General features: G+C 57.1%; 4 protein-coding genes across 4 annotated transcripts; 3 read left to right on the top strand and 1 right to left on the bottom strand.

The window, feature by feature from the left end:
• Positions 1 to 406: 406 nt before the first annotated feature.
• GMORB2_5448 (Signal transduction histidine kinase) lies at positions 407 to 4,723 on the top strand (the record flags this gene model as incomplete). The annotated part of the gene is made up of 1 exon (XM_035467422.1): positions 407 to 4,723. One exon carries the CDS (start codon positions 407 to 409, stop codon positions 4,721 to 4,723), a length of 4,317 nt encoding a protein of 1,438 aa, XP_035323434.1.
• A 1,316-nt stretch (positions 4,724 to 6,039) lies between these two features.
• GMORB2_5449 (dehalogenase) lies at positions 6,040 to 6,774 on the bottom strand (the record flags this gene model as incomplete). Its single annotated transcript, XM_035467423.1, has 1 exon — positions 6,040 to 6,774. One exon carries the CDS (start codon positions 6,772 to 6,774, stop codon positions 6,040 to 6,042), a length of 735 nt encoding a protein of 244 aa, XP_035323435.1.
• Positions 6,775 to 8,384: 1,610 nt separating this feature from the next.
• Positions 8,385 to 9,464, top strand: GMORB2_5450 (Eukaryotic protein of unknown function (DUF829); the record flags this gene model as incomplete). Its single annotated transcript, XM_035467424.1, has 1 exon — positions 8,385 to 9,464. One exon carries the CDS (start codon positions 8,385 to 8,387, stop codon positions 9,462 to 9,464), a length of 1,080 nt encoding a protein of 359 aa, XP_035323436.1.
• Positions 9,465 to 10,025: 561 nt separating this feature from the next.
• Positions 10,026 to 10,583, top strand: GMORB2_5451 (Cupin; the record flags this gene model as incomplete). The annotated part of the gene is made up of 1 exon (XM_035467425.1): positions 10,026 to 10,583. The coding sequence occupies one exon, from the start codon at positions 10,026 to 10,028 to the stop codon at positions 10,581 to 10,583; it is 558 nt and encodes a 185-aa protein (XP_035323437.1).
• Positions 10,584 to 12,033: the final 1,450 nt, after the last annotated feature.

The following is a 12,033-nucleotide window of genomic DNA, read 5'->3' on the forward strand; positions in this document are numbered from 1 at the left end:
TGGGGCACTTTCATGGGGCATTTCCGTGGGGCATTTCCAATTAATATCCCGTAAGCCCACTTACGCCCGTCCTACGCCTCCGCCATTCAACGTCCCTTAACGGTCGAAAACAGGCACCCCCCCCCCCCCCCCCCCGCCTCTTCCCTTCAACTCGCAACCACGCTCCCAGTCGCTTCAGTTCTCTTACATTAGTCCCCCCAAGTCAGGTATACGTGGATGGCAACATTCACTAGGGTACAAAGACTGAGGAAAAAAACAAACAAGCAAACAAGCAGATAGAGCGCCTAGCAGCTGGCAACAGAAGCCCTCCCCTATCTGGCCCCATGGACGGCTGACGTCTTACTCTCTCTGCTAAGATCGGCTCCTCCCACCCCCCACCGAGTGCCTGATACCGCCGAGCCCGAGCATGGACTCTTCGATCCATGGTATAGGCCTCGTCCAGCTTGTCGACTGCGATCCGCGACCTACCTTTATCGCTGCCCTCTCTCCACCTGGGGGGTCGCCTGCCCGCGACATAGCATACAGAAACGTCGCCCTCGAGATCGACACCACCCTTCTGGCTAGCATCCTGCAGATTCCGCACCACGAGACTCACGCGCCCTTCTGGACCTGGGTCACCACCCCAAAGGACCCAGACCATGTGATCCACGGCCCCGGCGACCGCCTGTCCTACCTGGGCGTCTGGTGGACCAGGAGCATCATCCGGGGTCTCTGGGCCGTCGTCAACGCAAACGACACACCGCCGCCCACCGAGCCGCCCAGGAGGAACAGGAGCCTCGAGGCCATCTACGAGGTTGGCATAGCCGCCGACTCTCTCCACCCGGGGGCGGCTGACGAGAACCATGCCTCCGAGAAGCCTACCGACGCAGACGACGAGAAGTTCCACGTCGAACCGGACCCGGGCCTCATGCTGCCCGACTTCGGCACCGACACCGAGCCCTTCCTCCACGTCATACAGAGCGTCAACTGGGAGGAGCATGCGCTCGGCCCCATCGACGACTGGCCGGTGCGTCTGCACCAGGCCTTCAACCAGACCATCCCCGACTCGAGAGCCATTGCCATCTACTGGGGGCCCGAGTACCGGGCCATATACAACGAGTCCTTCTCCAGGATCTGCGGCTCCAACCATCCGGGTCTGCTGGGCGAGTCCGTCCTCAAGGCGTGGCCGCAGCTCGAGGAGAGCCTCGATACCCTGTGGCGGGCGCCGCCGCACCTGCGCCCTAAGAAGATCGAGGACGAGTCCAGGTTCTTTGTTCAAAAGGCCGACGGCACCTGCGAGGAGACCTACATCCGCTGGTCTCTCAGTCCCATCGTCGAGAACCGCAAGTGCGTCGGCATGACGCACTCCCTCCTGGACACCACCTCGATGCGCCTCTGGGAGAGGAGGATGAAGATGCTCGTCGACCTCGGCGATAACCTCATCACCGCCCGCGACGTCAACTCGTACTGGACCATGATCCTCCAGCAGCTCGAGCGGTGGAGCCCCTCGTACGACGTGCCGCTCGCCTTCATATACTCGGTCAACGAGGACGACGACACCGCTTCCAGCGGGTCCCGGTACGACTGCCCCAGGACCTGCCGCCTGGCTGGCTCCCTGGGCGTCCCCCCGAACCACCCGCTTGCGCCGCCCACGCTCGACCTCGGAGACACGGACCAGGGGCTGGCATCCAGGTTCCGTGAGGCCCTCAAGACCCAGGTGGCCCTCCTCATCCAGACAAAGGACGGCGGCCTGCCCGAGGAGCTCTTTGGCGGTCTACAGTGGCGCGGGTTCGGCGACCCGTGCCAGGCGGCCGTCATCCTGCCCATCCGCCCCACCAAAGACGAGAACATCATGGGCGTCCTCTTCCTCGGCCTGAACCCCCGCCGCCCGTACGACAACGACTACAGGCAGTTCATCTCGCTCCTGAACCAGAAGCTCACGAGCTCGCTCGCCTCGACAGTCCTCCTCGAGGAGGAGGCCCGCCGGGGCCGCAACGCCGCCGCCCAGGCCGAGTACGACACGGCCATGCTGCAGAAGAAGCTCGCCTTCCAGACGGAGCAGGCCAACCAGTCGATCCAGAACTTCAAGGCTGTCGCCGAGTTCATCCCCGTGGGCATGTCTTTCATCGATAACCAGGGCAACGTGACGTTTGCCAACGACGCCTGGTACCGCCTGACCGGTTACCCCATGAGCCGCATCGACCAGCTCGCCCTGCTCGAGTGCGTCCTCCCCGAGGACAAGCCCAAGGTCCAGGAGGCCTACGAGAAGCTCAAGGTCCAGGACGTCGTGACGTTCGAGTTCCGCATCCCCAGAGAGAACATAGAGGGTGATGGCCGCGCCGCGCGGTCGTCCGTGCCCGGATCCGGCACCGCCTACGACCCGCGCGTGGGGCGGCACATACTGGCGTCGTCCAAGGCAGAGCGTGAGACCGACGGCAGCATCGCGAGGATGCTCACCTGCCTCATGGATGTGACGAAACAGAAGGACACGGCCGAGGAGGCTGTCAGGCGCGCGCAGGAGGCGGAGAATCTGAAGCGTCTGGCCGAGTTCGCCACGGTGGGCATGTACGACATCAGCCTAGACGGGCGGGTGCTGAGCGCCAACAAATCTTTCTGGGACCTGAGCGGCCTGGACAAGGTGGACCTGACGACGGCCATTGTCGAGCCCTTCCAGACGAGTGTCGTCGAGGAGGACCTTCCCATGCTGCTCGCCAAGCTAGAGGAGCTGAAGCAGACGCGGAAGCCCCAGAGCGCCGAGATCAGGCTCAAGACGACGTGGACGGCCGAAGACTCGGCGGGCAACACCATCGCTGCCGCCCGCTCCGTGCTGGCCACCTTTATGCCGGTGACGAGCTCCGATGGCGTGCTGCAGTCGTTCACGGGCTGCATCAGCGACGTATCACTGCAGAAGTGGCAGCTCGAGCGCGAGAGGAGGCGCAAGGAGGAGGCCATCGAATCGAAGCGCCAGCAGGAGAACTTCATCGACATGACGTCGCACGAGATGCGCAACCCCCTCAGCGCCATCATCCACTGCACCGACGCAATCATTGCATCGCTGTCCATGATTGGCGACATGGCGTCGACGGGCATACGACCCAAGGCACCGATGCCCCTGACAGAGCTAGCAGCAGGGTCGGGGACGGAGCGACCGGAGACGCCGCAGACGCGGTGGCAGTCGATGTCCGACGAGCTCCTGGAACTGCGTCGGACCCGGCTGGCGGCGCGCAAGCTCATCCGCGACGCCATCGACCATGCCGAGACGATTGAGACGTGCGCTCAGCACCAGAAGCGCATAGTGGACGACATCCTGACCATGTCGAAGCTGGATTCGAAGCTGCTGGCCGTGACACCCTGCACGGTGAACCCCATCACCATCGTGCAGGACGCGCTCAAGATGTTCGAGGTGGAGGCGCGGCGGGTGGACATCGCGCTCACCTGGGAGGTGGACGAGTCGTACACGGCCCTCGGGCACGAGTACCTCGACTTCGACCCGTCGCGCGTCAAGCAGGTGCTCATCAACCTGCTGACCAACGCGCTCAAGTTCACAAAGTCGGGCAAGGTGCGCAACGTGGGCATCAGCATCAAGGGGTCCCGACACCCGCCCGGGCGAGACCTGGCGGCCGTCGACTTCATCCCCCGCTTCATGGACCTGGCCGACGAGTACGAGCAGCCGGCTCTCAAGGACCGCAAGGACCCGGTGTACCTCCTCTTCGAGGTGACGGACACGGGTCAGGGGCTCAGCCCAGAGGAGAAGGGCAGCCTGTTCAACAAGTTCGTGCAGGCGAGCGCCAAGACGCACGTCAAGTACGGGGGGTCCGGACTGGGCCTCTTCATCTCGCGACGCCTCACAGAGCTCCAGCACGGCGCCATCGGCGTGTCCAGCCAGCAGGGCGTCGGGTCGACGTTTGCCTTTTACATTGGCGCGTACGTGCCCAGCGACCGGGCGCGCGTCGAGGCCGAGGAGGCCGCCCAGGCGGCCCTGCAGGTGCACAACGGCCTGCACGGCGGCGGCTCAGGCAGTCCGGGCGGCCCGGGAAGCCACCCGTCATCGCCGACGTCAGCAAACGGGCGGCTGTCAATGGACGGCTCGGCCGACGGAACCAGGTCGGGGGGGTACCCTGCTGTTCCGCGCGTGGACGGCATCCTCATCGTAGAGGACAACTTGATCAACCAGCACATTACGCGTCGAGGTCTCGCAGGGAGAGGGTACGCAGTCGACGTGGCGAATCACGGCATCGAAGCTCTAGAGAAGCTTCAGAGGCCGACTACAGCTACCGCCACCGCAACCTCCACCGTCACCATAGATGGCACTTCAGATGCGAACGGAGAGCAGCATCATCCGGAACGCAGAATCGCAACGACGCAAGACGCAGCAGATGCATCATCTACACCGTCCGCAGAAGGCGAAGACGACGACGACGAGAGGAAAAGCAGCACGTCATCGTCAGCGGAGCACAAGGACCCCGTCCCCATCAACCTGGTCCTCATGGACGTGGAGATGCCGGTGCAGGACGGGCTGACGTGCACGCGGCAGATACGCAACCTGGAGGCCCATGGTGCCGTGTTCTGCGCCTCGGGCGGCCGGCTGCCGATCATCGCCGTCACGGCAAACGCCAGGCCAGAGCAGGTGTCTGAGGCCAAGCTGGCGGGGTGCGACGACGTGCTGGTCAAACCGTACAGGATCCCAGAGCTGATTGACAAGATGCAGACTGTTACCAGGAGGCTCAAAGAGCAGGGATTCTGAGGCTCTTTCAAAAGGGGTCCTTGCTCTCCTTTTGAATTGCCTATACACTTTTTCTTTCTTCCTTTTCTCCCTTTTCTCCCTTTTTTTATATAAAAATATTTTTACCCTTTGTCTCTTTCTTTCTCTTGTTATATCGGGGTGGAACATATGCTTCTAGGTATATACATGGCGTTTTTCTTTTTAGCACATTTTTTGCTTCTTGCTTTATACACGGTATCTCATGGAGTTAATAGGAGAAAGCGTCTTGTCATTATTCGGTGAGAGGAAAAACATTCTGTCAGAGAGTCAACAGAGAGGAGGAAGAAAGAAGATCAGAAATTGGGACACCATTCACCATGTAACATGTAAAGAGTAGACACATTGCATTCATGGATCATGAGATGTGTAAAGAAGAAGAATTAGAAGCATTCAAAAGTTGATGACTGATTAGAATAAGATTGAAAGAGGAGTATATATCATGTGTAGAAGGGAAACAGGCCAAGCCAAAAAGGACTGCTGCGACTAGGAGAGATATCAGATCGTCCCGGATTCATTTTCACACCCATTACTGCATCAAGATAGAGACCGTGGCTGAAGATACAGACGGCGTCACCATGTTCAAGGACGAAGATGGGAAGAGGCTTCTGATGATAAAGTGATGAGCATCTTGATGTCTGTGTCTATGATTTTTTCCCCCTTGAACACACACACACACACACGAAGAGAGAGAGAGAGAGAGAGAGAGAGAGAGAGAGAGAGAGAGAGAGAGCAAAGACTACGCCGTATGACGGAAACATCTCAGTTGTTTCACCTCACGGTTGGACCTGTCGAAGACAATCCCCTCATCCAGAATTACAATCTAGTGGCGAAGACTGATTTTTTTTCCTAGCAGGGAGGGCTTGAAGTACTACGAGGACGAGTTTGTCTATCACAGCGTCGTCAAGGTTCTCGTCGAGGAGCACATCTTCTGTGAGGAGGTGTTGATGGTGTATTTCAAATCTATGGTCATGGTAGGGGGGCTGGGGGATTTGTTCACATCGCACGGCATTCGCATGATTACAGTTGGAAATAGAAACAGTTGAAAAGAACGATAGGAAGAAAAAACAACGGAAAGCAAAAGGATGAAAAGATAAGAGAAAGAAGAACACTTTGGTTCTGTTAGATGTATTGTTATTCTACGCGCATGCACGTATAATGGTTAGTGCTTCCCCTCTCCCCCCGCACCGATAACGGAATGGGGCTGGACGTGACGACGAGATGGGAAGACAATTTCATGTGAGGGCAGAAGGGATCAAAACGGCTATGTCCATTTCATTCATGTCGAAATATACCGTGGACTACTTGGCAGCTACCTCGGCGTCCACGGCATCAGCCATATCCCTGAGGGTGTCATACTTCCAGTCGTAGACGACGTCGTCGAGGTTACCCATGACGGCGCCGGGGCGGACGATCCACGAGGAGCGGATGCCGAGGGCCCTGGCGGGTCTGTGGTCGTGGAACTGGCTCTGTGCCGTCTGCAGGACGCGTTCCTTGGGCACGCCGAAGCGGTCGCCCACCTCGCGCAGCATGTAGTCGAAGTTGCGCAGGTCGGGCTTGTAGGTGCCGACGTCCTGGGCGGTGATGACGGCGTCGAAGGGGAACCCCTGGAGGGGCCCGGCGTTGCTGCGAGCGAAGGAGGCGTGGTCGACGTTGGACAGCACCGCGAGGCGGAAGTGCCTCTTCAGACGGCCCAGGGCCTCGACCGAGTCCGGGAAGGCGGGCCAGTCGCCCACGCTGGCGCCAAAGGCGGCGGCCTGCTCGGCCGTCGGGGGCGCCGCCGTCAGGCCGAGTCTCGACGCCGTCGGGGCCAGGCACTTGGACACCACCTCCGAGTAGGGGGCGTCCGGGGTGGCCGTCTGCTGGGCCTTCTCGCACGAGGAGTAGGCTTCCAGGAGCTCGCGGCGGGTGAACCTGTCGGCGGCACCGTTGGAGGCCAGCATCGGCTGCAGCGCGGAAATCACGCCCGTCTCCCAGTCTATGAGCGTGCCGTAGACGTCGAATGACAGGAGGTCAAAGTCGGTGAGGCGAGTCATGGTCTTTGTGTTTTGTAAAAAAGAGGTGGTGAGGTTTGCTGGTGAGACGAGGTATATGTTGATGTAGATGTGCGTTGTGTGTGTTGTGTGATAATGCTGTTTTGATCTATCTCTTCGATTGCCTATCGCCAAGCGGCTTTGCCCACATTTATTATCATATTACACTATGTACGGTGAGTGGCACCTCGGCGCACATTTGCAACCCAACGCAACAACACGATTTTGTCTTGTAAGTCTCCTACATTTCTATTTACCTAACCATACGTTGTTATACATCTTCGCAGGGCAGTGCTAGTCGGAGAAGCAATCAGAGCAGTAGTCATAGCAGTTATTCATATACTGCCACTGGTAGGGACTTGCTAGAGTAGTTGAGAGACGTATCAAGCAAAACATCCATAATATCCAGGTACGTAGATGCAAAGTGCATACATCTCATAGAATCCGAGAATCCAAGAGATTCGGCTTATTGCGTTCTGTTGTGAATGTGCCAAGGTGTCACCGTAAACATGTCCGGATATGCCGTCCCAACGAGGAGGACCTTGCCGGCCTTTGTCGGGGTTGAGGGCGTGAGATGTAATGATACATGGAAGGGCATGATCCTATCCATGGATCGCCATCTTCACTCTGCTTTCCCCTTCAAGGAGCACACCTAGACATTTATGCTGGTTGGCCGGTCAGACGTACGGTTTTGACGGTGGGCATATTCTGACATGGCCTTTGCCTTGTAGATCTCTACGGCAAGATATCAATCGGATGATTACCCCACCACCGACGGAGGAGGGGAAGTCGGAATTGGAGCTGACAAGGTTAAAAAATCAGACGAGACTAGGGCCAAGAAGGTCCCATGTACGTACCTGAAGAATCTACATGTACGGGTACCATGTGCATATATCTATATGTACGTCCCACAACCAAATAAGAATTCTCGGTAACCACTAGAGTACTGGTATCCCTCACGAGTCACAGCACGTATAGGTATTGATATTCATACATTCATGGTTCCCGCATGGATGAATCCCGACCAGGTGGTTGTGCCTCGGCATCTCCCAACTGGACCCACTCGGTGGCTCGGAGCCGGAGCAATTGCTTAAACAAGGCGGGCGCCGCAGTCCGAACTGCCCACCACAAGAGACTGGTATTATACAATGGAGCGTGCCTGGAAAACATGCGACTTAGCGGGTCAGTCGAATTTCTCTCCAGTGAGAAAAAGTGGTCGAAGTCCGATGCGAGGTGCTCGGATTGACATGTTGGCCCCAACAAACAAGGAAGATAGTACCACCACATACGAGTACATTTGTAGGGAATCGTCCGTCATCTTCGAAAGCGCCGAGGCTCTTTTTTTTTTTTGTTTTTTTGTCAGCGTCACCATGTCAGGATAACTATAAGTGATTCGACTTGCTTTTATTCCAACACTCTGCACGGGAAGAATCTCATTGCACAGCTTTTCGGCCATAAGAACGAAACCCGACTCAGATTCTTGCGTCGGAGAGTTGGACCCTGTCGATCCTGCCGCTAAGACGTGGCCACTTATCAGCCCCTTCCACATCCCTCAGCTTTTCTTCTTCCCTCTCGCTTTTTCCTCAGTCATCTTCATCATCATCACGATAGAAATGACCGGAACTCTTGTCGCTACGCAGGTCGCACGGCTCAACTCAGTCGCCGACAGGGTTGGTCTGCCGCCGTCACCGCTCGTGCGATCCTCCGCAGCCGGCGGCGCGCTCCTCCTCGCCTTCTTTGCCGTGCTCAGGCTGCGTCAGAGTCTGGGCGGATCGCGCACGTCGTCGTCGTCGTCGTCGTCAAAGCCCAGGCAGCCTCAGGTCCCTGGATTCGCGCCGGTGACAGACCAGATATTCGTGCGCGGAGCCGGGCCGGCCACCGAGTCACCGGACGGCGAGGGCGCCGAGGACTCCCAGCCCGACGTCCTAGTGCTGTACGGCTGGGGCGATGGGATACCCAAACACGTGGCCAAATATGCGGACGGGTATGCGGCCCTGTTCCCGCGCGCACGGCAGATCCTCGTCCTGTCGCCCATCTCCAAGGCCATGTTCAGCGAGCACGACGCGCGCGCCCTCACCATGATCCCCGTGGTGAGGGCGCTGTTCCCGGACGGGCCGAGGGCCGAGAGCGCGCCCAGGTCGGTGGCCGTGCATATCATGTCCAACACGGGCGCCATAAACTACGCGTCCACGCTGAGGGCCTACACCGACATGTACGGCCAGCCGATGCCGCACGACCTGCTCGTCCTCGACTCCACGCCTGGAAGTCCCAGGATGACGTGGTTCAACCTCCTGCGCTGGTCGCGCGCCATGGCCCTGGGCCTGTCCGCCGTCGTGCCCCTCCCCTTCGTCGTCATCCAGTCCATCTCCGGCGTCTTCCTCTTCGTCAGCGGCACTGTCGCCAACATCCGTGGAACCCAGAGCTCCGGCTCCTGGGCCAGCGAGGCCACCCGCGACCCCGAACTCGTCACCCCGTCCACCCGGAAGCTCTACCTCTATAGCAAGGAGGACGACCTCATCTCCTGGACCGACATCGAGGAGAACATTGCCGAGAACAAGGCGGCCGGGTGGCAGACCGACGCTTGCGTCTTTGAGGGAACCGGCCACGTTGGACACATGCGTAAGCACACAAGGCAGTATTGGCATGCCATTCGTCAGTCGTGGGAACGCAAGGTGGCCAGTACCGGGGCGTGAAGTTTTGAAATGAATCTCCGTTGCACAGTTTGAAGATGAACTGTCGGTAGAGCAACATGTAGAGGGAGGGAAGGGACCGGGAGGGGATAAATGGTACTTTTAGATACAGAGCGCACTATGACGATCGGGGCCGCCTTTTTCGGCCACTGCACAACCCTTCATGACTAGACTATTCGTATTTTTATTTACATGATCCCAAGTGCCATATTCAGACCATCTTCGTGACACAGTACTGCAGATGTTATCACCTAAGTCCTTTTCCAATGGTTGTAGACGGAATGTAATAATACGGTATGCGCATATACGAGTATTGATTAGATTACTGGCTCCATTTTATCTCGGTATGACTTCATACATCTTCACGTCGGGAAAGAGCGACATGGCTCTTGCCTTGATTTTTGTACCTTCCACGACCAACGGAGATATCGTGTCATCTTTTTTTTTTGAACCCCTCCTTCTTCTTCCTTCCCATAATCATCATAGCAATTGCTACAGAAGCACAGTCATTAGAAAAAGCATCATCCGTGACTTGTAGACAATCCTCATCGGTTGCCGTCTACCATGCCCGCCCTCAGCGATGCTTCTGTCACACCCCTCTCATCCTTACGGGTATCGCGCCACTTGATCCCCGCCCACGGTCTCATCCCTAACACGTCCCTCCAGGACAAGCCGCTCCTCATTTACCACTCCGCCTTTGCCGGTTCACCGTCGGCTGAGAAAATCGAGTCGCATCTCCGTTCCCTGGGAGTTGTCGAGCCACAGTGGCAGTACAGCATGTACAGCACTACACACTTCCACAGCACCACACACGAAGTCCTGTGTGTCAGTGCCGGCCGTGCCCGTCTGTGCTTTGGTGGCGAAGAAAATGACGGGCGCGTTGAGGTTGACGTCAGCCCCGGGGACGTCATCGTGGTCCCTGCTGGTGTCGGTCACCGATTGCTGCGAGAGGAAGGCGGCGGCGCGTTCCAGATGGTCGGGTGCTACCCGGTCGGGAACCAGCAGTGGGACATGTGCTACGGCAACCCCAGCGAGAAATCGAAGATTGATGGAATCGCAAGCCTGCCGTGGTTCAAACGCGATCCTGTCTATGGTGCTCATGGCCCGGCCACGCTAGAATAACAGGATCATGAACGCACCAGACCAGAAAAAAGCTGTATCCATCCGGCCGTCGACATGACACATCAAGCCTGGCCCATTCTGACGGCAGCAAACCCGCAAGAAACACCGAGAACCACCAAGTGGTGATACATCGTTGAGAAATGACAGCCCGGCGAAAGAACAGATTCTCTACTCTAGCATGCCCCGAGAAACAAACGATCAACTACGCTGTGGGATGTTGAGCCTGGGTTGGATGGGCGAGCTTTTCCACTGTGGAGACAAGCTCCAACGGGCCGTTGAAGATAGCAAACGTACACCGTTTGAACCACGATCTACCAACATTTGCCGCCGTGAACATCACATCAGCCACCCGAACAACGACCATCACATACCGGACACACGCTAAACCATACAACAAAAAGCAGCCAAATGGAGCAATGCATGTATATAGGAAGACTGACACAGCATTCACTTCCCGAAGGCTTATTGGCTGTTAGCTGATTGGTTGTCTAAGACACCGGGCCAGCACTTAGGAATTTCGGGAAACTAATATAATGGCCACCCGCGTATCGGAATCACCTCAACACATGCGTTTGATCTGTGCTGCTCGCCTGAAGATTGTCCACCCATCAACACAGCCCCGTTCAGAAATTACTTTCACAAAATTCAGACTAAGGGTAAAATGTGGCGAGTCCTCGATTGACAGTTTGCGCCATTGCGGCGTAGCAAACACCAACAGTAATTCAAGGTGAGTCCCATCTGACCACCACTACACAAAATGTGCAGTGGCATAGCTGAGTGGTTTTCCGTTGTCACCACGCCGCGGCTGTTCGTATAAGCGGTCCCCCACTATTCTCTCATGAGAAGCTGTGAACAGGGAGAGAAGAGATCCGATCGCTCAGACTATCGGATGTTGCTGACTCTATGGCATTCCCGTAGAGAAGCCAGGCCCTCCTTTTCCCTATCGTATCATTCGAAGCTCGATATTATTACCTACCGAGAGATGCATATTAGAATGGCAGTGACGTGGAGGGGTAGAAGAAGACACTTGTGACCTTATTCACTTCCAGATCGGCCATGGGCCAGCCTCGACCGCTTCTCACGCTCGACAGCTGGCCAACATGGGTGGTACATGTCACCCACTGCTCGTGGCAGTCAATGTGGCTCGGGAGCAACTCATATCTCTCTCACCCTCTCCAGGGCTACCTAGTAGACCATTGGCGATTTACGCGCTTTGCGGCTAATGTGTCCTTGGTGCTGTGCTGACTGATTTCATCCCGAGAGATGTTTCCATCTGAGAAGGTATTTCTATTCCATCCCGGTTCACTCTTCGCCCTCTTCTATCCCTACCTGTCCTCTTTCGAACCATCCTCTCTACACAATTTAGCCTTCTCCCAAGTATTGCTTTCGCTTCTAGTTATCGCCAAACTTCTAGGCAGTCACTCCACCTAACAGCTGCTTTCTTGAACGG

The sequence above is a fragment of the Geosmithia morbida genome, assembly GCF_012550715.1.
Source record: "Geosmithia morbida isolate 1262 chromosome Unknown scaffold_3, whole genome shotgun sequence".
Classification (NCBI taxonomy): Eukaryota; Fungi; Ascomycota; class Sordariomycetes; order Hypocreales; family Bionectriaceae; genus Geosmithia; species Geosmithia morbida.